General features: G+C 36.8%; 1 protein-coding gene and 1 pseudogene across 1 annotated transcript; one reads left to right on the plus strand and one right to left on the minus strand.

Moving 5' to 3' along the window:
• The first annotated feature begins 4940 nt into the window (after window positions 1–4940).
• LOC145037586 (putative pentatricopeptide repeat-containing protein At1g69350, mitochondrial) lies at window positions 4941–7781 on the plus strand. The gene has a single exon (XM_078986280.1). It carries the CDS (start codon window positions 5165–5167, stop codon window positions 7622–7624), a length of 2460 nt encoding a protein of 819 aa, XP_078842406.1. The 5' UTR covers window positions 4941–5164; the 3' UTR covers window positions 7625–7781.
• A 3691-nt stretch (window positions 7782–11472) lies between these two features.
• Window positions 11473–11961, minus strand: LOC145036232 (secreted RxLR effector protein 161 pseudogene; annotated as a pseudogene).
• Between the last annotated feature and the right edge of the window lie 15217 nt (window positions 11962–27178).

Genomic DNA, 27178 nt, shown 5'->3' on the forward strand with positions numbered 1-27178 from the left:
AGTTCACAAAATCATTTGTGTTTAGCTTGTAACCCCCCCTGAAAACATAAAAAATAGTAAAATCATAGGGGTATGAACTCACCTGATTGTGAGTGACTTGGATAAATGACAATGATAAGATGCTTGGTATGCTAAGTGAAGCCCCGAGCACAGTACAGTCCTATTAAGCACATATTAACATGTATAAGCCTACAATTAGTGTCTAACACCACTAACAAGCATAGGAAACACCATTGGGATGTAGGAAACACTCACAATGAAGTGTTAGAATCAAGAATGGGGGACAAAAAGGAGTTCACAGCCAACTACCATGCATTTACGGCCCATGATGTGTTCACGGACAATGAACACATGAAGGGTTTACGACGTATGAACACATGAAGGGTTTACAACCCACTCATGAACATTTGAAGGGTTTACGGCCCATTTATGAACATTTGAAGGGTTTACGGCCCATTTATGAACATTTGAAGGGTTTATGGCCATAAACTCTTCAAGATCATAAAGATATTGATGAAAGTGATGAATCAAATGAATGAATATGAAGCCTTTTACATGAATAAAATGAATACCAAGTGAAAGGGATGAATTACTTACGTTTGTGGGGTGAAAAGAAAGCTTTTGTTGGATAAAACTTGAGAGAGTCTTGAGGAGTTTTCGGCCAGAAAAATGTAAATGATGGTAGGAATCACGTAGTTATAGGTTGGGTGCATGGTCGGTGGTGGGGGCCACCTGTCACCAACTGTTAATAGGTTTATAGTCGTGAATGAGTTTACGACCAAGAACACCAATTAGGCTGGTTTTCGATGATTTTCTAAGCAACTCGGGTTTTCGCGCGATTTTGGTTTCGACTCACATATAAATTTAATTATATAACCTAAATGATTTTCCAAATCATAAGAATTTGACGGAACTAAATAAAATTCAAATTTTACTAACGGAATCGGGCTAACATTGACGGAAAAAGATTGGGGTTGTCATAAAGCTTGTAGTTAGATGATTGTCTGTGTGATAATTTTCTGGTATGTCATCGTCTGTTATGTTCTATGTGTCAGTATCTTATGATTCTATGTGGTAGTAGTAAGGGTGAAATAGTCCCCAATATCCGGTTGAAATAGACCGAAGGGGAGGCTAGCACCCATATATTACAGACAGTTATCCGATTGAAATAGACCGAAGGGGATTCCAGCACCCATATATGCTAGGCAGTTATCCGGTTGAAATAGATTGCAGGAGAGGCCGACACCCAGATATTCTAGGCATATTATGTTATTGTATGGTATGTGGTATGATGGGGGGACTCATTAAGCTTTGTGCTTACAGTTTTCAGTTTTGGTTTCAGGTACCTCTTCATCGAAGGGGAAGGAGATGGCATGGTAGCGGCGCATCACACACACATATGATTCCGCATTTTGAGATCCATGGGATTATACTCTGATATTACTATTATTATTATTCCATGACATGTTTTACAATATTCGGCTTATTAGATTTCAGGTAGATATGATATTGATGATGTTTTCAGTAAACAATTTTATAATCTACTTAATTTAGAAACGAAATTTTTGGTCATGATTTTTGGGGTGTTACATCAGTCTTTTAGCTGTGGACCCAATACATGTTCTTATTTTGTATACGTTATATGTGTGTGTTGGTACTTTGAGGGAACTCACTAAGCTTTGTGCTCACAATTTATGTTTATGGTTTCAGGTACTTTAGAGAATCGTGGGAAGGAGAAGGCATGACCGTATACATCCTAATTTTATTTCATTGATCTTGGGAGACTGATTTTTAAATAATATTTTGGAAACAATGTTTTTTTTACACTTTTATTAGTAAATGAGTTGTTTTGAAAAGTTTTAATTGGTTTAAATTTTTGGGATATATATATATATATATATATATATATATATATATATATATATATATATATATATATATATATATATATATATATATATATATCATTTGAAAGTAAATATATACATTCACTTTTTATCTTCCTCCTACAATATGTTTTTTTATCGAACAACTACTAGGCTATATATAATATATATGAAATAATAACTTGTTTTAATGTCTTTAATTATTATTTTCATAAAAATAATAATTATTCCTTAATTTAATACAACAATTGATTTTATTTATTAATAACATATTAATAATAATTATTCAAAATGTGACAACCTGATAAATGTGTGACCCCATTTTTAAATTTTATGTATTTTTAATTTGTAATGTTGGTTTTTTAGTACTAGAGTGATAACCATTTTTAAGGGATTGTGGTGTGGTAGTATGAATGTTGTAAAGATGATAACGTTGATGGCATGTCACTTTTCTGTTAGACATGTAGTAATCATACTCATTAATCTTAGAGGGAAAGAAAGAAAACGTGGTATAATGAGTTTTAGAAATCAGAAAAAGAAGAAGAAAGAACAAGAAATCGCATAAGAAAGATAAGCACAGAAGTAACCGTTGGGTGTTGGTTGGAGTCTTGAGAAGCGGTAGCTCTATTTAGAGTTTCCATGGAAATAATTGATAAAGCCTTGGAAATTGAAAATTAACATCGCACGATTGACACTAGGAAATTTGTTCTTGCTTACTCTTCTTCTTGGTGCCCAATATTAACATTGGGCCTTTGAAGTCCTCGGTTAGGCTAAAAAACAATGGGTTGTTTCTATATAATCCAACATAACAAGTATTAAATGGTGCCCGTATGGAATTTAGGGGCGTGTGTCAGTCGCTCAACTTTCTTTGGCCTATGGGCCGGTACTAGAACCCACCCAAGAAAGGACAAAATCCAGTAACTGACCTCCTAAAACAAGTGTATTTCTCTCGATGTGCATCGATTCAAGCATTAAGGGGTAAAGAGCAAGTCTTGGGAATAGAAATACCTTACCCTAGACAGGGCCGGCCCCAAGATTTTAAAGACCTTGTGCGATTTAACAAAAAATAGACCCTAAAATTTGAAAAATCTCAAAATTTAAGTAAAAAATTATAAATTATAATTTTCTATTGCAAATACATAAAATTATCAGCAACAGATCAGAAAATTGCAGATTTCTTCTTGGAAATTTAGTGCTATAGATTGAAACTCAAGCAATAAAGGGTATGAAACTGTAAAAGCAGCAGATCATAAATTTATCAAATAGCAAATTAGAAACATATCAAAAAGGAATAAAGGGTACCTTTTGATTTTTGTCACTTCAAATAAGCAAGAAAGAATATCAAAACTTAAAAAAAAAAAAAAACAAAAATCAAATCAGAACTTGATCAGAAATACAAAAACAAAAAAGAAACTGATTTTCATCTTAAAGCTTATTATATCGGATAGCAAATCAGAAATTTATCAATTATCAGATATCAAATAGAAATTTATCAGCAACAGATAAGATATTTATCATATAGAAAATCATAAACGAATAAAGGATACCTTCTGATTCTGATTTTCGTCACTTCACTTCATAAATCGACTTCCTCAATGTCGTTCCTTCTGATTTTCTAAACTGATGTGCTTAATGTTCTTGTTCCTTTTTATTTTCAAAACTCACTTCTTGTTTCCTTTAGACATTAAAAATAAAAAAACTAAGCAGAAGAAAAAGAAGAACGCATGAAGAACATGAAACCAGAAGTCCAGAAATTAGAAATACCTTAATCCCTACCTTCAGTCATTCTCCTTCTGATTTCGAAACCACAAATCCACAACATTAAATCTGATTTTCAAGAAGAGAGAAAGATTGTATGATCATTTGTATTTTGTAACTTTGTTTCAGAAATCAGAATTTGTGAAGAAAGATGAAAGAAGAAGATTGTTCATAGCTTTGCATATTTAATTCCTTTGCAAATTTAAGAAAACAATATCGTTTGTAGATTTACTCCCCGACCCATGCGTAAACAAAGAAGAAATTGAAGCGTTTTCCTTTTCCCGAAATTTACTTTTTTCCCGCTACTTCTTGCGTGATTACTGATGCGTCACTTGTAAGAGCCAGGAGGTGAGCCAACTGAACCTAGGATAGCATAAAATCTATAATAATTTGCGGCCCTCCAATTTTTTGGGTCCTGTTCTTCGGCACCTGTTCGGCACCTGTTGAACTTGGCAAGGGCCGCCCCTGCCCTAGACCCATCTTTAATATATTAGCACTCTCACTACAAATTTTATATTACTTTTTGGGAAGCATGCATACATTGGCTAATGGTTTGAACAGCTATCAAGTATTAGACATGGTGTTGGTTAGTAAATAAGTTTCTAAACCATACATAGTAATAGTAGCTAGTAATTCATAATTAGAACCAATCCCTTCGCTAGTCACAACTATATTAAGATCAAGAGGAATAGTAACATGTTTGTACCCAAGTTTATATAATAATGCTCGGTACTAGTACTTTATGTAGGACAAACATAGCCCTTCAAATGATGACTTGCCCCATTTTTTTACGTTAACCAATTGATCTATTGCTACCATTTCAATTTGTTACGGAAGAAACCAAACTAAAGCAACAAAATAACACACGAAATTTACAGGATTCGACCGATATAACCTATGTCTACGTGTAGGAACCAGATAAATCATCTATTAGTCTGTATCCAATGTTATTAATAAAAAGAATCCTAACGACAATATTTATAACCGTAAAACCTTGACAACTATATGACCGAATCCATATACAAAGAAATCCAGAATAAAAGAGCATGTCCTAAGTGTTTGTCGTGAACGGCATAGGCATGTCGGCTAAGCCTACTCCACACATTTTTCTTGCCGATACATGATGTCAGGTTTCTTCATTTCATTCTCAAGAAAGTATTTTAAACATGAACCCTTGATTAATTAAAAAAAAAACATTTTCAATGCCATTATTTCTTGCTCACAATTACAGGTCAATACAATATCATTCACATAACTCAATAATACAACACACCTATTACCTTTTTGTTTATGTAAAAACAGAATAATCGTTTTCACTTTGAGTAAAAACCCAAATTAACTAAAGATGAGGTTTTTTTTCTGGGGCATGTTTAAGCCCATCATATTTAGAAAAGTAACCTTGAGGAAGTGTGATCTAAGCATCTTCCTAAAGGTGTCCATATAAAAGCATTGTTAACATCAAATTCTCTTTTCGTTAAATCTTTTCCCCTCTTTCTCTCCATGCGAGAACAGGCGGTTCTATGTCATACTATCCCTGCAATATCATTGTCAGGCGAAACTCCATATTATCCGGCGAACTTAAACGATTGCAGAATGCCCAAAAAAGACAATATTTTTCCACAATCCCATGCCATCGCACCATCCTCCCACTCTGCGCCTCCGCAAAATCACTCCAACAAACCAAGCAATGCCACGCGATTGCCCTCCTGAATGGCTACCTCCCAAACAGCATTTCCGTCTCCGCTTCTCTCATCCTCCAGTACGCCACCTTCGGAGACCCATCAACATCCCGCCTTCTGTTTCACCAATCACTCCCCTACTCTCGCTCTGCTTTCTTGTGGAACAAGATCACGCGAGCTTACAGCATTGCCGGAGTTTACGATGCGTTTCAAATTTATAATCTGATGATTCGTAATGGTGTTAGGCCCGATGATCATTCTTTCCCATTTGTTCTCAAAGTTTGTTCGGATTATCACGAGGTCTGGAAGGGACAAGAGGTTCATGGGTTGGTTTGCAAACTGGGTTTTGATTCTGATGTATTTGTTGGGAACACCCTTCTGAGATTTTATGGTGAGTGTAGTAGCATAAATGATGCAGAGAAAGTGTTCGATGAAATGCCTGAGAGAGACGCTGTGACATGGAACACACTTATCGCAGTATTTTCAATCAAGTTTTCTTACGATAAAGCAATTGCCTTTTTTAGGGACATGAGATCCCAACCACTCTATTCTGGGGTTAGCCCAAATGTAGCCACCATTGTAAGCTTGTTACCCGTGTGTGCATCTATTGAAGACTTTGCAATCACAAGCGAGATTCATAGTTATGTCATCAAGATGGGATTCAGTGATGACATTAAAATAAACAATGCTTTCATCGATGCATATGGGAAATGTGGCAATTTAAAAGCCTGTAAGCAAGTTTTCAATGAAATGGTGGATAGAAATCATGTTTCTTTTAATGCTATCATCACAAGTTTTTCTCACACAGATCATCATCAAGATGCCATACTTTTCTTCCAATACATGATCAACAAATCTATCACACCAAACTCTGTTGCTATTTCTAGCATCCTGCCTATCATAGTTGATCTTGAATGTCTTCAATGGGGAATCGAGCTTCATGGTTTTAGTATAAGAACCGGTATCGAATCCGATATATTTGTAGCCAATTCTTTACTAGACATGTACGCAAAATTCAGGTATCCCATTAAAGCATCAAACATTTTCAACAATATTCACTCGAAAAATATCGTATCATGGAACACGATGATAGCTAATTATGCTCAAAACGGATCTGAATTGTTAGCTTTACAAACATTAAGAGAAATGCAAGCTCATGGCATAGTCCCGGGACCCGTAACCTTAACAAACATTCTTCCCGCTTGTGCACGAATCGGTCATTTATCCCATGGAAAACAGATACATTGTAAGTCAATCCGAAACGGGTTTGACTTTCAAATATTCATATCGAATGCACTTATTGACATGTATGCAAAATGTAGTCGTTTAGATCTTGCAAGAAGCGTTTTCAATGTATCATATAAAGATAAAATATCATACAACACACTCATATCGGCTTATTCTCATACAAACACATCCTTCGAGTCTTTGATTTTGTTTCGCGAATTAGGGTTAAAAGATATGGAATATGACACCGTGTCTTTTTCCGGGGCACTTTCGGCTTGTGCCAATATGGCGGAAATCAAGAAAGGTAAGGAGATTCATGGGGTTTGTTTAAAAAAAGGGTACACACCACTTATGGGTCCCACCCACCAACCGGTCCCAAACCTGATGTCTTCTGACTCCTCAGTTATAGATTCTCACCTCCTTACTGTTAAACAGCTGCATTCCCTCATTGTTTCCAACTCGATCTTGGATCTTTACGCGAAATGCGGGCGCATCGATCTTGCTAAAAAGGTATTCGATCGGATCCCCAACAAGGATACGGCCTCATGGAACACGATGATCATGGGGTATGGAATGCGTGGCGAGATTGACACTGCAATCGGTTTATTCGAATCCATGGGAGATGATGATCATGTGAGACGAGATTCGATTAGTTACGTAGCGGTTTTATCCGTTTGTAGCCATGGAGGGTTAGTTGAATTAGGGAGGAAATATTTCAAAAAGATGAAAGAGGACAAGATTGAAGTGACACAAGTGCATTATGGGTGTATGGTTGATATTTTTGGGCGGGCCGGGTTGTTGGAGGAGGCGGTGGAGATGATAAATGGGATGTGGGTGGAACCGGATGCAAATGTGTGGGGGTCTTTACTTGGCGGGTGTCGGATCCATGGGGATATTGAGTTGGGTCGGTGGGCGGGTGAGAATTTGTTTAGGTTAAAACCGGGTCATTCGGGGTATTATACTTTGGTTTCGAATATGTATGCGGAAGCTGGGAAGTGGTGTGAAGTGGATGGGATTAGGGAGTTGATGAAGGTGAGGGGAGTGAAAAAGAACCCCGGTTTTAGTTGTGTTTAAGAAAGAGTGTATTGTTTCGAAATTGTCAATGCATATATTACAATGTTTATTATTTAATTAATAATATCCGAAAGTAAAATTTTTAGTGGAACTAATGATGTATATATGTCAACCGTGTATTATTTACTATTTAGGTATTCGGGACTTGGTTTGATTTTATGTATTAGAAAGTGGTAGGTGTTTTAGTGTTTTACACATTATGATTTTATGTATTAGGAAGTCGCTCACTATAAGACAAAGGAGTGAGAAATAATTGTAATGAGCCTAAAATTGTTGTAGAGAAACAACTAGAAAATATGGGACACTCCTTTCTCCTAGGCGTTCACCATGAGAAGCATGGAAAAACACTCGTATGGGATATAGACTGCTTAATGATTATTAATGACAAAAGAAGAAAGTGTGAGGAAATGAGAACAACCATTCCTCTATTTATGATCAACCTCAAGCCTTGATGCTTCCCACACCTACCACATGATGCAACCTAGTATGACATGTTGAAAAACCACATGATGCAACCTAGTATGACATATGTTGAAAAGTGACCTCAAAACTCATAGATGGTCAAAACAGTAGCTATCAGGTGGCAATTTTTTTTTTTTTTTTGAAGTTGATGATAAAGCGATCTGAACTAATTTTTCACAAGGCCAATATGAAACAACTTGGAAGCATCATGAGGCAACAATGATGGATCCAGACGACTTGAACTCAACCTCATGATCTATTGATGAAACAACATTGACCCTGATAGGTTGAAACATTTTTTTTGGTTCTTATGAGTTATGAGAGTGTGAACTTATTTCTATAACCCTAGAAAACAGTCTATTTTATTTTTTCTAATACATACTCCGCATTCAACACTATACACTTGTATTTTTCGTATTTCTTTACATTGTAAACATTATTATCATTACTAGATCTCTCGATGGTCTCCTTCGCTAGTGTTTTTCTTCTTCTTCTTCTTCATGATTTGCCATCTCTATGTAAAACTCGGTGTGTTTGTCTATAGTGTTTATTGTTTTACTTATTATTATTGGATCTTATATATATATATATATATATATATATATATATATATATATATATATATATATATATATATATATATATATATATGAATGATATCTTTTGATTAGATATGTTATTATGTATTGTCAAGTCATTTGAAGAATTTGGATCTATTGAGTTTTATCAATCTTGTGAAAAGTTTGTTATTAGAAATGTGTTTATTCTTCTTTGCTCATTAGTTTTTATGAACATATTGCTGATAATATTCTTGTGTGATTGTGATTTATGCACATAAAAATTCTTGGTTGGAGATTTTAAAAGATCACACTCGTTAAACACTTGAAGTTTAAAAACATTTGTAGGTTGAAGATGGAAGGCAAATGGTTGATGTTTGAAGTTAAAAACTTAAACAAAATATGATGCACATGCAAATTCTTTTAGGCGAATGGCGAATGGTGTACCCATATCAATTATCTTTGTCCAACTAAGAAGCTTGGTTGAAAGCAATGGTCGAACCAAAAAGAAGCCTAGTTGAACCCAAGGGCTAAATCTAAGGAACGTGGTGGAACCTAATTGCTAAACCTAAGGGTTGAACCAAAAATATTCGTTAAATCCAAGGGTCAAACCAATAATTTTATATGGTTAAACCCAACCATTGGGTTAAAGCTAAGGGAAAAACCCAAAATTCTTGGTTGAATCCAATGGCCAAACCAAAGAATCTTAGTTGGTCCCAAGGGATGAAACCAAGACATTTGGTTCAACTTAAGGGTTGAACCAATAATCTTAGTTATAGCCAAGGGCAAACAAACGGCCGAAACCAAGAATATTGGTTGAACCCAAAAGCTAAGCCAAGGATCAAGGTTGAACCCATCAAGGTTCTAGGCCGACCTAAGGGTCAAGGTTTAGGGTTTTATAGGTTACGAAAATCATGTACATGCGGAAAAATAACACTTAACAATTAAGGGTACATCCAACCTATTAGGATCTATATCTTCACATTAAAGGCAACATAATATGAACTATGATCTATGAAACCTAGAAGAATTGTACTATAATCGAAATTATTGGGATCAGGGTTATATACCTTTGAATTGTTATTGCAAACAATTCCTTGATTCCTTGTTTGTAGATCTTTAGAAAACAAGCACCAAAATAATGATGTCTCTAATGGCTCACACCCAAAGCTAGAAATTATAACACAAGAGAGGAGCAAGGAGAGGGATGTGAAGTTTTGGTCATGTATCTTTAGAAAAGAGTGGCTGAAAATTGCAAGCTAATGACCCCTTTATATATTTGCCAGGAAACCCTAAAAATCCTAGATTTGAACATAAAATAATAATCCTGGTAATTATCTACTTTCTTTATGTTAAATGGAGCATTCTAGACTGCCTTAAAAGGCACTCCAAAATCATCCACTATAGGAGGTTTCTAGAACCTCTCATTTGCTCAACTATTAAGCAATTAGAAAGCAGCCTTTACACTTCTAATTAATTCCAGTTGACCCCACATTAATTCTAAATTAATTCTGATCAATTATTAATTAATTTAATCTATTTCTAATTAATTTATTAATCATATAACAAACTAATAAATCATTTCTTCTCTATACAAATGTCATTCTAATCAATTTCTAGTTATGAGGGCAACCTAAAAGGACTTTGCCTCTAATTACAAGTTTATACCAATTTATTTATGAGCTTAAACACTTTAATCCAACGGTCTCTCACTTGGATAAGTCTATAACTACAATTGATAGTATAACCCTGAACCAAATAGTAAAGAGTGTTTTTCAAAGCTACAGTCGAAATTTGAATCAAATCAGACAGTAGCCCTGAGATAAGTGATCAACTATTCATTATTTCTTCATGATATCACATGGAAACGAGACATAGATTATAATCAATCTCATTGTCCAAGATTCTTTTTCCCAATTTCCTGATTTATGACGACGTCATCAGACTACCAATTGAACACATCAATCTAGTATCAGTTGGGCCCAACACTATAAGGTCAACATCAAATCACCAAGGGGCCTAAATATATTGCTTTTCCTGTTAGGGCAAAAGGAACAAATTACTTTGACTATACAATCATACCCTTTACTTGACAAATCATGCATGAAATTACTCTTGATAACATCCAGTTACGAGACGCATTTGGGTAAAACAATGCATAACTGATCAACAAACTGCGAAGTATATATCTCCACTTTAAAAATAGTAGATATTATCGTCTTAGAATTACTCGTGATAAAATCCATGAAATAATCTCATAGCGTGGGTTTATCCGATACTTTAAATCCTTATTTTCTAAGTACTCATGAATATTGTAGCTATCCCCATGCAATGTCTAATATCCATAGACAATCTACAAAAGATTCATGACAGTCTTGATTCAGTACCTACTTCCAAAAGTATGAACGCCTGTGGAATTCGAATAATAAAAAAATTATTCAGGAAGTAAAACATGCAAAATGAAACATAATAATAAATAATCGAAGAAGGTAGTATAAATACTCTTAAATAAATCTCCATTATTTAATCACCAAAAACAATTACAAATTTTTTTACAAAGTTTCAATTTATCAACTACTTACTAAAACTAATGTTGTCTCTTAAAACAATGCTCCTAGCATGCTGGGTGTGCTTAGCCTTACTAAGAACCTTTGTAAAAGGATTTGTAGGATTATCTTCTGATGACACTCGTTTCACTTTGAGATGCCCATCTTTTACTCTACGTTTGATGTAATGATATTTCTTGTCAATGTGATTGGGCCTTCCAAGATCTTTTAGTTCTTTTGTTAAAGAAACCACACCTTCGTTATCACAAAAGAGCTCCATTGGTTACTCAATTGTCGGAACAAGTCCAAGATTCCCGATGAAATTCTTCAACCAAGCTACTTCCTGTGAGTCTTTACTCCCTGCTATGTACTCTAATTCACTAGTAGAATCAGTCATCGTTTTCTGCTTGAAACTATTCAATGTCACTGCTCCACCATTTAGTTGGAACACACAACCATACTGTGAACAAAAGTTTTCTCTATCTGTTTGGAAGTTGGAGTCACAATAACCTGTCACTCTCAATGTATCATTGCCACCAAGAACTAAGAACATTTCTTTGGTTCTTCGCAAATACTTTATAATATTCTTTACTCCTATCCGGTGTGCTTTTCCTGGATTATCCTGAAATTTACTAACCATGCTCAAAGCATAAGACACATCAAGACGAGTACATGTCATAACATACATGATTGATCCTAAAGCAGATGCATATGGGACTTGAGTGTAACACCTTATTTTCGCATTCCAATAGAATTTAATACAAACCGTCATTTATAAAATTCAAAGTAGAGATATATTACTTTTTAGCTAAAGTAATCATCATAAACATGTATGAAACATCGATACAATTTCAGTAGATATATAGAACGCCCGAATCTGACTTCGTGTGAAGAAGTTATGCTTCTTCGAAGTTTTACGATTTAAATCGACACGACTATACATGTCGTAAAATGTGAATAAGAGATAGGTTACTTATTAGCCTCAGTGATCTAAAAAAAATCGTAGTAATCGCAAAACCAAGAGCGTACATATAGAGAACGTCTAAATCTGACTTCGTAAGAGGAAGTTATGATTTTTCTAATATTTTAGCGTAATAGTGTTAGCACATAAATCAAATTTTAGATTGGTTGATTGTTAGCTGAAAAAAATCTAAATGGGAATTGCAGATCTCGTTAATAGGAGTTTGTCGATATAAATACAGTAAAAAACGAATGTCGTATGAAAAAGATATGAATTTTAAGCGGAGTTTAGCAGTCTAAGCCTTCTAAAATAATAAATAAAAAGTATAATTTGCAAATTCGCCATCATATTCTAAAAGAAAGTTTTAGATCTCATCGGTAGCTACACTTGGATATAAAGAACGTAAATAACGAAGTTCATATGAAGAAGATACGAATTTTTGAAGTTTTTCGAAATGTGCAACGTGCGGAGTAGGTATGCACAACGTGCACCTTCTAGAAGGTGGGGCATGGACCACTACTTTGTTGACACGTGTCAGCACCATATGTATCCTTAATACGCTGGGCGTATCAATTTTCTATGCAGGGCGTAGCCCCCTACTCCCTAAAACCCCTATAAATAGTTTCGAAAATCCTTTTCATTTCTCACAACTTCTTCCTAATGCTTTCTCTTTCTCTCAAAATTTCCCCCACTCTGGAGGCCCAAGTTTAGGATTTTTTAGGAGGTAGTAATGAGGCTCTAGAGCACCATAAATCCTATTAATAGTGTTTTTGGTTTTGGAATTCTGCTCGCACAATTTCCTGGTTTTCGCTAAATTCTTTGAAAGTTAAGCTACACTTATAATACTTCAAGTGTAACTTATATTTATGTTCATAATCGTCATTATGAACCTAAAAATAATATTTATCATTAATTCCAAGTCATTATACTGATTGATCTACATTAGGGAGAGGTGTCTAGAATGGTCACGTTGGCTTCGTTATTGGATGTAACGACCACAGATTCGGTCTAGTCAATTTAGAGACAATAAGCGTCAAAATTTGACTTTTTGATAGAAGATTATTTATAGTAAATGATCTTAACCAAGTTATAGTATATGTCACAAAGGTTCTGTACATATAAAAAACGCTGAAATCCGAGTTATAACGAAGAAGTTATGACTAGTCGAAGTTTTACGGCTAAACAGGCTTGACACCGTGTAACTTAAAAAATGAATTTTTAATAAATTACTTTTTAGCCTTAGTGATCTAAATGAAATTCGTAGTATACATTAAACCGAGAACATGCATGAAAAGAACATCCAAATCTGACTTTGTATGGGGAAGTTATGATTTTTCTAAGATTTCGCATAACAGTGCACATCTTGGAACTCAAATTTTAGATCAATTGACTTTTAGCCGACACAACTTAAATCAGAATTAAAGATCTCATTAATAGGATCTCAACTATAAAAAGACTGTTGAAAACGGAGTCCGTATGTAGAAGTTATGAATTTTACATGGTCGTTAAACAATGTAATCTTGTCATACTGTTTAATTTAAAATTGGTCTAGAACTAGCCAATGGAGTCAAAAGGAGAGTTATAGATCTTATCACTACCTACTAGTGGATATAAAGAATGTAAAAAATGGAGCTCTTATTCAAAAGTTATAGAATTTAGAAGTCGAAAGGGTGCTGCTGCCAAAGGGGTGACGTCGCTTAATGGGGCCATTGTTTTCTCCTCACGCTTTACCACTAGATGGTGACATGTGGCACCAACTCGATGAGTTGGAGGCTCAAACTTGATGAGTAGGACCAAAATTTAGCCTATAAATAGAGGCGCAAATCACTCCATTCTTCACATCTCTCTCAACCATTCTCTCCCAACACCCCCCAAAGCCTCAAGGCTTTTCTCTAGCCTTTCTGAGGAGTTAGTAGCGAGTCCCGGAGAGCCAGAAGGCCCCAAGAAGATGAGATTTCGACTTAGAATTTCCGCCCACATAGATCACGGTTCTTCTCTAAACTCCATTATAAGTGAGTTATGCTTACCCTACTTCAAGTATAGCTTATGTTTAAGTTCAATATATTTATTATGCACTTATAAACATTAAATATATTATAAAATATAATATACACATTGTTATTATAGTATATTTTAACTACTTGCGGTACGGGGAATCTGGTTTGAAGGGCCGCGTTGTGTTGTTGGATTTCAGAAATGCTATAATGCCAAAATGGTCCTACCCTCCGGTGTTTCATGTCTGGCCCCATGTCTTTACATAGTGGTTGAAAAGTATTGTTTAACACTTATAAAATAATAACTCTCATAATTAGTTGGGATGAATATTAGACTAAAATCTAGTGTTAATGATACTAGGTTTCGCCGAAGGAAAATAGAATTGTTAGAAGCGAAGCACTGCCCGAGTTTGGAATCATCTCTTTAACAAGTGAGTGGATAGTCACTTTCATCTTACACATAGATAGGAAGTATTTAATATAAATTACATGCTATGTGTGCATATTGTTTGTGTTCTTGATATTTATGCTGGATAAACAAAATATACATGTTTTATTCTATTTAAATTGTGTACATATTTTATACCTATAATTATGGTGGGAAAATATGGGTAGATTAAAGATGAGATGAGCTGGGAGATGAAAGATGATAAAGATGATGAGAGGTGAAAGATAATGACAAGCCTTGACCCAAGTGTTGGCCCAATCATCTATTAGGGTATAGATGACAACCACAGACTGTTCTAGACAGTCCAGTGGAACACTAGTAGGCTCGCATCCTGTAGGTGTTGTGAACGACATGTTCACCAGATGTACTCTATATATCCTGGCAGCTACGCCTAAAAGATAATATTGATAGCTATACCTAACCTTTGAACTACGTGTTCACCAGTTGTAATTTAAAAACCCTGGTAGTTATAGCTGTAATGTCTTATGAATGGACATTGGTAGCTATGGACATAGTACTTGAAGGATAGTTTTGGCAGTTGTGCCTAATAGATAACATCGGCAACAATGGAATTAGTACGTTTTATATAAACCCAAGCAGCGATGGTCTTCATGCCTGTTCCTTAGGATAATCCTTAGGAATGAATGAATGAAGGATAACTGATTCTAAGGGTAGATCCTTAAGAATAAAAAAGATAATACGGGTGGGTAATTGGGTTGATTGTTTGATGATTAAACATAATCATTATATTATTGTGGGTTGAAAAGCCTATGTACTCACCAGGTTTCCCAACCTGACCTACTTAGTTTATTTGTATCACAGGTGTCGATACGAAGGTACATTACACTAAGAGATTAAAGGAGATCTAAATCACTGGTGTAAATGAATTTAAATATCTGTTTGTGCTTATGTTTCTATATTGACGATGCCATCCTAAAGTTTTAATATAAACAAATTATATTTCATCGGAAATGCTTTGATAATATATTTATCATGTTTTATGGGAATAAATTCCACAATATTATTCTTTAAAATGAATACTCTGATTTTCAAATAAGCATAAATAAAAATTTTAAAATAACCATGAATTTGGGGATGTCACATTGGATTTTAGAAAGGCTATACGCCGAAATGGTCCTGCCTCCCAACTGTCCGGCCTAGTTGATTATTATTTGATAGAACTCTCGGTATTCATTGGGATTTGTAACATCCCAAAATTTTCAATAAATTTAAACCTTTAAAAAGCAACCCCTTTATTAATAAAAGTGTTTACAAACGATTATTTCCACAACATTATTTAAAATCAAAGTCGCTTTCAACATAGTTTTCAAAACAATTCACATTATTAGAGTTTCCTAGAAATCGCAAGTCCAAAACGCGAGGATGTGATACAGTCACGCCTTCACATTGATACAATCCAATGAAGTACCTAAAACCATAAATAAATCTGTAAGCACAAAGCTTAGTGAGTTCCCCCAAAGTACCAACACACAACCTGTCACACCCCCAAACCAGACGAAAGAAACGTCCGGGGGTGGAGGACTTCATTTGTAGTATCACAACACATGCATCATAGTAATCGAAGTACAAACAACCATTGTATTTAAAAGTATAAGTATTTACATGTGTTCAATCATTGTATATTGAAACCAAAATAGTTATACAAAAGAAGAAGATACAACTCATAATAGCTCCATCTTCTCAAAAAGCACGGGGAGTACTTGTTATTATTTCCCTGAGAATACAAGTAATTTGAAAAGAGAGTATCAACAATAAGTTGAGTGAGTACATAATTCTTTATGTTTGAAAGGGTGTCTTTGTATCTTGAATATGAAAATTGTTCAAGAAAATCCCATATTTTCTGTTGTATATGAAAAGTAGTTGTTCTATTTGTAAACCAATGTTCTGTATTTGTAAAACTTATAACTGAGAGTGTGCCTGGCTTCACCAGCTGTTATTGAAAACTATAATATACCATTGTACTTTGTACTTTGTAAACCGATACTTTGAAGATGTACTTACGTTTAGTTGTTTATACACTAACGTGTTGTTAATATCTTTTTAATGAGTTATTATAACCATACTAAGACATGATCTCCTGAAACAAATGCTTTTTGGGCGTTTAAACTATTGATAACAATTGCCACTCATTGGCGTGTATGCCTGACTGTAGCTAGCAGCCTAAATGCAGGGTTGTCAATCCTGATATAGATCTACACACAACTTGTTTCGATCCCCGGACTGGAGATTCTGGTTATAATATCAAGGCTTTACCTTGGTTGTCTAAAATGAATTAAAAACAACCTGAATTGAATGTCTCATAAAAAGCATATAAATGTTACATGTATATTAGTTATGAAAACCCAATTATTCTGAAATAAATGATTGACAGTATGTTCTTGAATTAGTATTCGAACATGTATTTTGACATTTGTAAACCCTTGATTTGTTTTGAATCAAAACTCTTGTTTCTTGTAAAACTGTGTATTCTAGTATACTTGAATCATGAATTGTTGTTCTATGTATCATAAATTATACCTATTATAATTTATATGTACTTTATGAATTGGTACTTAACTATTTTTGCATGTAATCCCTTGCTCAACATGTTATAAAGGGTAATTAAACTCATGAAATAACTTTTATATTTATATACATATACAATTTTATATATAAGTAAAATTTAAACGACATCTGGACAAATAACCGGTACTATAAGTCCACATCCAAACAAGGAAAAGGACCTAGAATGAGTTATTAGTCGTAAACCTTTTAAATCTTACTTATATATATATATATATATATATATATATATATATATATATATATATATATATATATATATATATACAAATATGAATTTTTGGGAAAAATATAATTTTATAAAAGAGTTCAATATTTGGAGTATTTTTGATGCTTTAAAATCGTTTTATCGTGATTTGAAATCATTTATTTGTATCACAAAGTTCTTGTGTTATACTTGTATTTCCCCCCTTAAAATAGTAGAAATTATGAAAATACAGGGGTATGAAGTCACTTGATGAGTGGTGATTTGGACAGTGTTTCGTTTCCCAGAAAGGAGTTTATTTGACAAAAAACCGGCTCAAATCGGGCAGAGTTTCGACTGGAGAGACGTTAGATTCTCAGGAATCTCGGGGCTTGGAGGCTTGCTTATGGTTTGAGACTTGATACCGTGGCTTTAGGGGTTGTATATAAGTTTGCGGATGTGAAAAATATGAAAATGTGTGAAATTTGGGGTGAAAATCGTAAGTTTTTCGGAAGCCCTCGCATGCCTTATATAGGCCAAAGCCACGGATCCGAGGCTATGCGAGGCTGCCGCGTGTATGACAGGTAGTGAGGGAAGGAGCTTCGATTCGGAGGTGGTGGCTTCGGATTGGACCGAACTTCGGTCGAATGGGAAGAAGGCGCGTGCCAAGGGGCGTCCGAGGGTGTGGTCCTGCGAGGGTGTCGGCTGCTTACTGGACCTCGGCTGCAGTCCAATCAGAAGGTGACACGGCTAACTTTGGTCCTATCAGAAGGTGACACGTGGAGGCTCGCATGCGAGGGTGACATGGTCGGGTACTGTTCATGCGAAATTATCCGGTTCTCATTTATTTCTCGGTTTTTGAGCCAAAAACTTGTAAAATTCATAACTTTTGCATACAAACTCCGTTTTTGACGTTCTTTATATGCACGCGTAGGTAAAATTATACTCTACGACTTTTGTTTAGACTTCATTGGCTAGTTTTGAAATTATTTTTAATGTTATTATTTTTAACAAATCGGGACAGGAAAATCCGTTAAAAATTGATAACTTCTTCATCCGATGTCCGTTTTTGTCTGTCTTTTTACTGTGGTGCTACTAATAACGAGACCTTCAATTCTCGTTTAGGTCGTGTCGGCTAAAAGTCACTTAATCTTTATTTCGAGTTTTTAATTAGCTGTACACTGCTATATTTAAACTTAGAAAAATCATAACTTCCTTATACGAAGTCAGATTTTTGCGTTATTTTTATGAAAGTTCTCGGTTTAACCTAAACTACAACTTTTATTTAGATTGTTAAGGCTAAAAAGCCATTTATTGAAAATTCAATTTTTACACTGAACAGTGTTTTGCCGGTTTTGTTGCGGATCTTCGATTGGTCATAACTTCTTCGTTATAACTTGAATTTTAGTGTTTTTTTATATTTTTGGAAACCTTGTTACAATCTCTACCACTTGGTTCATCCCAATAGAGATTGTTTAATAATTTATTTTTCAGGGTTAATTATGTAAATATTCACAATATGCTAAAATTTATCTTTATTATTTTAAAAAGAAGTACAAATTGACCTGTACTATTACATAGGTTTCAAATAACGGTTTGTTACATTATCCACCCGTTAGAGAGAATTTCGTCCCAAAATTTACATTACAGATAGACTAGGGAAAAAGATGTGGATACTTCTGTTGCATTGATCCTCCAGTTCCCAAGTGAATTCAGGTCCCCGTTTTGCATTCCAGCGAACCTTCACTATCGGGATATGGCTTTGTTTGGTTTTCTTAACTTCCCTGTCTAGTATCTCTATGGGTTCTTCCACAAAATTGAGGCTCTCGTTTAAATCGATTTCCTCGAGTGGAATCACAAGAGTCTCGTCGGATAGACTCTTTTTCAAGTTCGGAACGCAGAAGGTAGGATAAATGTTACTTAGTTCTTGGGGTAATCGAAGTTTGTAAGCGACAGGACTGATTCGGGCAAGAATCTCGAATGGTCCTATGTACCTTGGATTCAGTTTGTCATGCTTTCCAAAGCGTATCATGCCCTTCCAGGGTGAGACCTTTAACAAAACGCGGTCACCAACCTGGAATTCCAAGGGTTTTCTCCTTTTGTCAGCGTAGCTTTTCTGTCTATCTCTGGAAGCTTTAAGTCGTTCCTGAATCTGTACGATCTTCTCGGTAGTTTCTCGAATAATTTCTGGACCAGTGAGAGCACTATCAGGAGTTTGACATCTAGCTAGCTGCGTGTCACCCACTTCAGCCCAACACAAAGGGGATCTGCACTTGTGACCATAGAGGGCTTCGAATGGAGCAGCGTTTATGCTAGTATGATAACTGTTGTTATAAGAGAACTCAACAAGGGGTAAATGAATATCCCATGCCTTTCCAAAGTTTATCACGCAAGCTCGTAACATATCTTCTAATGTTTGAATCGTCCTGTCACTTTGTCCGTCGGTTTGCGGATGGTAGGTTGTACTCATAGTTCCAAGAGACTTTTGTAAAGACTACCAAAAACGAGAGGTGAATCTACAATCTCGGTTCGAAATAATAGATATTCGCACACCATGCAGTCTAACAATCTCCTTGAGGTATGTTCTTGTTAGCTTCTCCATCTTGTCGGTCTCCTTGATTGGTAAGAAGTGTGCGGATTTGGTTAATCTATCGATGATTACCCAAATAGTATCATAACCAGTCGATGTCTTGGGTAAATTGGTTATGAAATCCATTGTAATCCGCGCCCACTTCCATTCAGGGATGTCAGATTTTTGTAATAAAACTGAAGGTTTCTGGCACTCTACCTTAACTTTGGCGTAGGTAAGGCACTTGCCCACAAAGGTAGCGATTTCGGCCTTCATGTTAGGCCACCAGTATAGTTTCTTAAGGTCCAGATACATCTTCTCTGAACCTGGGGGGATGGAGTATCAGGTTTTGTGTGCTTCATTCATATCCATATCTCTGTAACCACCAAACTTTGGTGTCCAGATCCGGTTCATGAAATAATAGACTACATCATCCCTGACTTCGAAGTTCTTATCCATTCCTCTCAGGGTTTCACCTGCCATATTTTTGGGTTTCAAGGCTTGAAGTTGAGCTTCCTTGATCTGTGTGGACAGATGCAAATGGATTGTCATGGTCAACAACTTTACCCAGCGTCCCGAGTATTATTTTCTACTAAGGGCGTCAGCTACGACATTTGCTTTACCAGGGCGATAAAGAATTGCGCACTCGTAATCGTTCTGTAGCTCCATCCATCGTCGTTGTCTCATGTTCAAATCTTTCTGATTGAAGATGTGCTGGAGACTTTTATGGTTCGTGAATATTGTGCATTTCGTGCCATATAAGTAATGTCTCCAGATCTTCAGAGCAAACATCACTACTCCTAGTTCAAGGTCATGTGTTGTATAGTTGACTTCATGTGTCTTTAGTTGTCTTGAGGCATACGATATAACCTCTCTTTGCATAAGAACACATCCAAGACATTGATTAGAAGCATCACAGTACACTACGAAATCCTCTATCCCTTCAGGGAGAGACAGGATCGGTGCACTACTCAAAGCTCGCTTTAGTGTTTGGAATGCCGTTTCTTGCTTTTCTCCCCAGCTAAAGGTTACACCCTTTTGGGTCAGGGTAGTAAGAGACTTAGCTATTCGAGATAAATTTTGAATGAATCTTCGATAATAGCCACCAAGACCTTAGAATTGACGGATTTCTGTAGTTGTTTTGGGTGCTGACCAGTTTTCAGTTGCCTTTATTTTGGAAGGGTCAACGTGTATTCCTTCTGAACTGACCACGTGACCTAGGAAATCTACCTCCTGATCCAAAATTCACACTTTGAAAACTTTGCATAGAGCTTCTCTCATATAAGTTTGTAATATTTGACGAAGATGTTGGCCATGTTCCTCTTTGCTTTTTGAGTAGACAAGGATGTCGTCAATGAAGACTATAACGAATTTGTCCAGGAATGGACGATACACTCTTTTCATTAGGTCCATGAACACTATATGTGCATTCGTCAATCCGAATGGCATCACTATAAACTCGTAATGACGAGTTCTGAACGCGGTTTTGGGAACATCTTCCTCCAATGTTAAGCCCCTGGTGCCCACAACTTATGTTTGGCTTGCTCCAACCTAGTTAGTCCTCGGATTGGAATTCCAATGTTCAGCCCTCAGTACAAGTCTGGCATACCAACCGGGTCCTCAGCTCATATCTGGAATGCTCCAGATCGCTCAGTATTAGTCTGGCATGCCCTACCCGACCCTCAACTCATATTTGAATTGCCCTGATACCCTCAAGCCCTCAGTACGAGTCTAGCATACCAGCTGGGTCCTCCACTCGTATATGGAATGCTATTGAGCCCTCAATATGAGTCTTACATGCCATACCTGGTCCTCAGCTCATATTTGGAATGCTCTAGGGTTTGTTGGCTACATCATGAAGCAGTAAAACCTCTACCCAATATAATATGCCGACAGATAACAAACATGTATACAGATAATTGTGTAGACAAAATCATAGGTAGTCCTACGGATCTACCAGACTAGCATATCAATAACTAGCATACTCATACATATCTATACAATACTCAACATATCAGCAATACAGGTTATCAAACCAAAGGGCCGACCTTGGTGCCTTCGAGCCGAAACTATAGTGAAAAACTCACCTCATAAGCAGCACATAACTGATAAGGTCTGACTCCAAATCTCAGCTCTTAACTCAAATACCTACAACCATCAAATGACCAATTCCATTAAAATCCGAACAATACCCAAAATACCATCAAGGTCAAACTTGGTCAAAGTCAAAGTCAATCGGTCAAGTAGAGAATCCATGTTGGCCCAACTCATCGAGTGCATTAATGAACTCGCCAAGATTCTACAGAAAACAGATGGTTGGGAAAATCCCGGACAACATGCCGAGTTGGTTCTCAAAGTCGTTGAGTTTGCTTGAGCTTGATACATTCAGCCGTTTCTATGATTTTAGGGACTCCAAGGCTCAGATCTGACCTCAAATGCTATCAAAAAGGTTAAATTTTCCAACTTTATCCTTTGGGGCTACTCCAAGAGTTCAAAAGCCCAACTACAAAGCTAGAAGATCCAAAGGATTAATCAATAACAACAAAATCCTTGACATCTGAAACCCAACCTTCCAGAAGACTCCATGCATGGCATCAAAACTTGGCTAAAGACCAGATCCAAACCACTAAAAGGTCAGCTTGACCTAGAAAACCCAACGTGGTGGCTGATGCCCTAAGCAGGAAAGAATACTCGGGTCGTCTGGTATGAACACTAACAATGAAAATGCATTCCAACTTGTCTTCACAAATCAAGGAAACTCAGCTAGAAGCCCTGAAGCTGGAAAACATCACAACCAAAGCCTTGCGTGGGATGGACAAGAATCTTATAATCAAAGAGGACGGAGCCTACTACGTCATGGACCGGATATGGACAGTGAAATTTGGTTGGTTCAGAGAAGTGGTCATAAATGAAGCACACAAGACAAAGTACTCCATCCATCCGAGTTCCGACAAAATGTATTTGGATCTCAAAAAAGAACATTGGTGGCCGAATATAAAAACATAAATTGCTACCTACGTGGGCAAGTGCTTGACTTGCGCCAAGTTTAAGGTAGATTATCAAAAGCCCTCGGGTATCCTCTAACAACCGGAGATACCCTAGTGGAAATGGGAGCGAATAACAATGGATTTTATAACCAGAGTCTCCTGGAGGGAGAGCGAGACCGTTGTGTATAGATCTATACGAGATTGACAACCGCACACCTCAATTGTTCGCTATAGTTAGACCGGCAAGTCTAGGGTGACAAAAGTCTTCCAATTCCGATGTCTGAAAAATGTCGTTCAAGTATAACAATCATATCAAACATGGTTATAAGAACTCACTCATGCACTAACAATATTATCTTGGTTTACAGGAAGCTTACACTTCACCGGTTTATTAAAATATAAAAATGCATATTGTTTTCTCATTATATAGTCACTTACACTTCTGGTCTTAAGGTTTAAGACTACAATTTACTTATAAGAAAATATTGGATTTTTTGGGAAAAAATGCTTTACATTTACAAACAAAAGAAAACAAAGGACATGCATGCATATATTCACAGTTTGGAACGAGACTTACAACCATTTTCATAGAAAATATCAGATTTTCTGGAGTTATTCAACTATTACAAACGAGGATGTTACAATCTTTTCATACAAATATGCTGATGAACTCACCAACATTCAATTTTGACGATTTTCAAAATGACTTGTATTCTCAGGGAACCAGTAAGTAGGTACTTAAGAATCAAATTTGCTACATTTTGGAATTTCATACTTTATGTCACTTTTGTGTAATTTTTGAACAAATACAATATATAAACAATGTATGTTGTTGGTTGCTATGTTTCATTCATATTCAATTGTTATGATACTATACAATGATGTCATCCACCCCCAGACTTTTCTGTTGTCCTGGTTCGGGGATGTGATAGATTGGTATCAAAGCATTATTTATAGTGAACTAGTATATCTAACCATATAAGATATACAACTATAAATACAATGGGACTAGAACAATCTGACTAAAAGTATAGTTTGAAAATGTAAGTATTTTATAAAAGTGTAAATAACAAGAAGAGCTGGACATCGCGACTAAACCTAGATAGTGATGTAATCATATCTAGGATAAATATAGCCTGATCAACTATATTTATTCGAGAGATGACGAACATATGTCTAGGAGCGGTCAAGGTGGACAACAAACCTAAAACTCATCAATTGTAAATCAAAAGGGTCTGAGAAAAAAACATAAAGACATAAGATATTATAAGAGTATTTAAAATTTTGTGAATCTTTCATATATCCTCTTGTGCTTATATATTCTCGTACAAACGTCATGGCATGATTCCATCACTAGGGAGATCCCTACTTCGCCAACCAGGGGAACGGGGGATGGTTAGAGGAGGATCCGGAGGAGGATTTAGAAGAGGTCATAGGGGAGTTCGAAGAAGAGGAGATCAATGAGGAGGTCGAAGAGGAGGAGGATGATGATGATTCAGAAGCCGAGTCCAAAGTTATCGATTCTCCCTACATGGCGAGGGCACCAGCACACCGATTGCGCTACAATGGTCCTACGCCCCCTGGGCATACGATATGGAGCGATGGAGCCGACACCAAGAACATCGTCCACCATTTGGGATGGAGCGAGGGTTTTACGAATCGAGTGACAGTGGACCGAGCACTTCGTGTTATGGTCCGAAGGATTACTAACATTGGGGACCAGGCCCAAACCACAATGCATCAAGTCATGGAGATGATGGATACTCTGGAGGTCACTACCGCATGTGCTCGAGATCTCCATATAGACTACTAGCCTATAGATCAGCTCATCGAGGACCTTACTACCGCGTGAGCGGAAGTGAGGAAATACCAGGAGAGGCATACTGCCCTGGAGGAGACGGTGCGGGTTGCCGAGCACCATTTGGCCGAGCTGCGGGGCGCCTCTACATCATCCCAGACACCACAGGGGACGACTCGACGTGAGTAGGATCAATCCTACTCACCAGATGATAAACTAGATGTTTGGGTATGCGTTAGTGCCACCCCTTTTCTTTCCTTTTTTTGTAGGACCGAACCTACATGTAAGTGATTACATTATCTGGAGGGTCGTTATGCTATCAGATTATTATCATGATGTATTGTAGACCTTATAAAGGTCAAATTTTCCAAAACGATATGTACCAAAATTTTATTGTTAATGAAACAAGCATGTGTTTTAATTATAGATGTTATCTTCTATGTCTTATCCACTCATTTTTATTTGGTAAAACAAGATTTCAATTGTATGTACAAAATAACGCTCGAAATTTACTAGACTTGAAATATCTAAATGCGATGTTCCATTATCCACCTCATAACCTTATAAAAAACATACCAAATTCCACTTGTGGCAGTAGAACGCCACCTAAAAGATATATCCAACGAAGGAACAACGAGACAATAACACCACCGCCGCCGCGCCGACCACCAATGGATTCAGCCTCATTCCAGGCAACCGTTTCGGCTACAGTCACTGCGGCTATGGAACACATTAACAACAATGGTGCAAATGGAGGCGGAAGCGGGAATGGTAAAGGTAGCTCCAACTAGGGAGACAACCGAGGTCAACCAAAAGAGTGCACCTACAAAGATTTTGCTAACTGCAAGCGTAAGCATTTCAACAGAAGCAGGGGTGTTATCGCCCTAACATGGTGGTTTGAGAAAATCAAACCGATGTTCGAGATATGCGCTTGCCCTGAAGACAACAAGGTGAAATTTGCAGCTTGCACCATTGCAGATAGGGCCCTTACATGGTGTAATGACCATGTCAAGGCCTTGACCCTCCCAGTAGCAAATTCCATGAGTTGGAAGCACTTCAAGATTTTGATGCTCGCCGAATACTACCCCCGGGGTGAAGTCTAGAAGTTAGAGTAGGAAATTAGGAATCTTACCAAGGAAGGTTCCGACATCGAAGCATACACAACTACATTTAGCAACCTGGTGATCTTGTGCCCCGGAATGATCACATCGGAGGGCAAAAAGATAGAAAAATTCATTTAGGGTCTATCTCCCTTGATCTAAGGGAACATGATTGCTGCCAACCCTATAACATTCGACAGCGCCAAGCGCCTTGCTCAAAAACTTATTGATCATGGGGTACAGAAAGGCACGGTGACCCCTGCAATGGAACCGAAGAAGGGAAATGAGAACAAGAGGAAGTTTGTGAACAAGAAGAAAGAACAATCAACCTAGGAACCCTCTATAAAGCAACAAATAGTGGCAGTGTACGCCACTACTACTCTTGCCACATTAGCTCCCACGAAGCAATATGTCAGTAACCTGCCAAGGTGCGACAAATGCCCCTTCCACCACCACGGAGCCTACAGGGAGATGCAATGCACGACCTGTAACAAGAAAGGGCATACTGCCTGATACTGTCAGAACAACAAAACAACGAACGTAACAATGCTGGGGCAAGCAAAGCGTGTTATGGGTGCGGAGAGACTGGCGAATTCAAAAGAAGTTGTCTCGAGGACAACAATCGGAATGCAGGGGGAACATGCAGAGTCCTAGCAATTGGACATGAAGAGGCTATGAGGGATTCAGTGGTAGTCACTGGTACGTTCCTCCTCAACAACATCCAAGCATGCATTTTATTTGATAGTGGGGCAGAAAGAAGTTTCGTGAGTCATAAATTTAATCACTTACTCAGTTAAAATCCCTAAAACTTGAATGAAACTTTCATGGTTGAAATGGCTAATAGGAAAACAGAAACAACCAACAATGTATTCATAGGGTGCATATTAACATTAAATAATCACTCAATTCAAATCAACTTAATGTTAGTTACTATTAAAAGCTTTGATGTGATCACTGACATGGATTGGTTGAGCCCCCACCGTTCCGATAATATGTGTTACAAGAAGGTCGTTTGCCTTCACCTACCTAACGAAGAAACCTTGATTATATATGGTGAAAAACCCAATGCAAACCTCCATCTCATTTCGTGCATCAAGGCACAAAAGTGCTTGCACAAAAAAAACCATGCCTTTCTAGCTCATGTAGTGGATAAAATGAAAGAAGAAAGGGACATCAAGGACATTCCGGAAGTGCGTGATCTTCCCGACATGTATCCTAAAGGCCTTCCGGGAATACCACCCGACCGAAAAGTCGAATTTCGAATCAACTTGATACCCGGGGCCATACCAATCGCCAAATCACCATATAGACTAGCTCCTACATATATTCAAGAGCTTTCCAGTAAATTGAGCAAATTACTGGATA

Source organism: Lactuca saligna, chromosome 3, assembly GCF_052625555.1.
Source record: "Lactuca saligna cultivar CGN05327 chromosome 3, ASM5262555v1, whole genome shotgun sequence".
NCBI classification, from domain to species: Eukaryota; Viridiplantae; Streptophyta; class Magnoliopsida; order Asterales; family Asteraceae; genus Lactuca; species Lactuca saligna.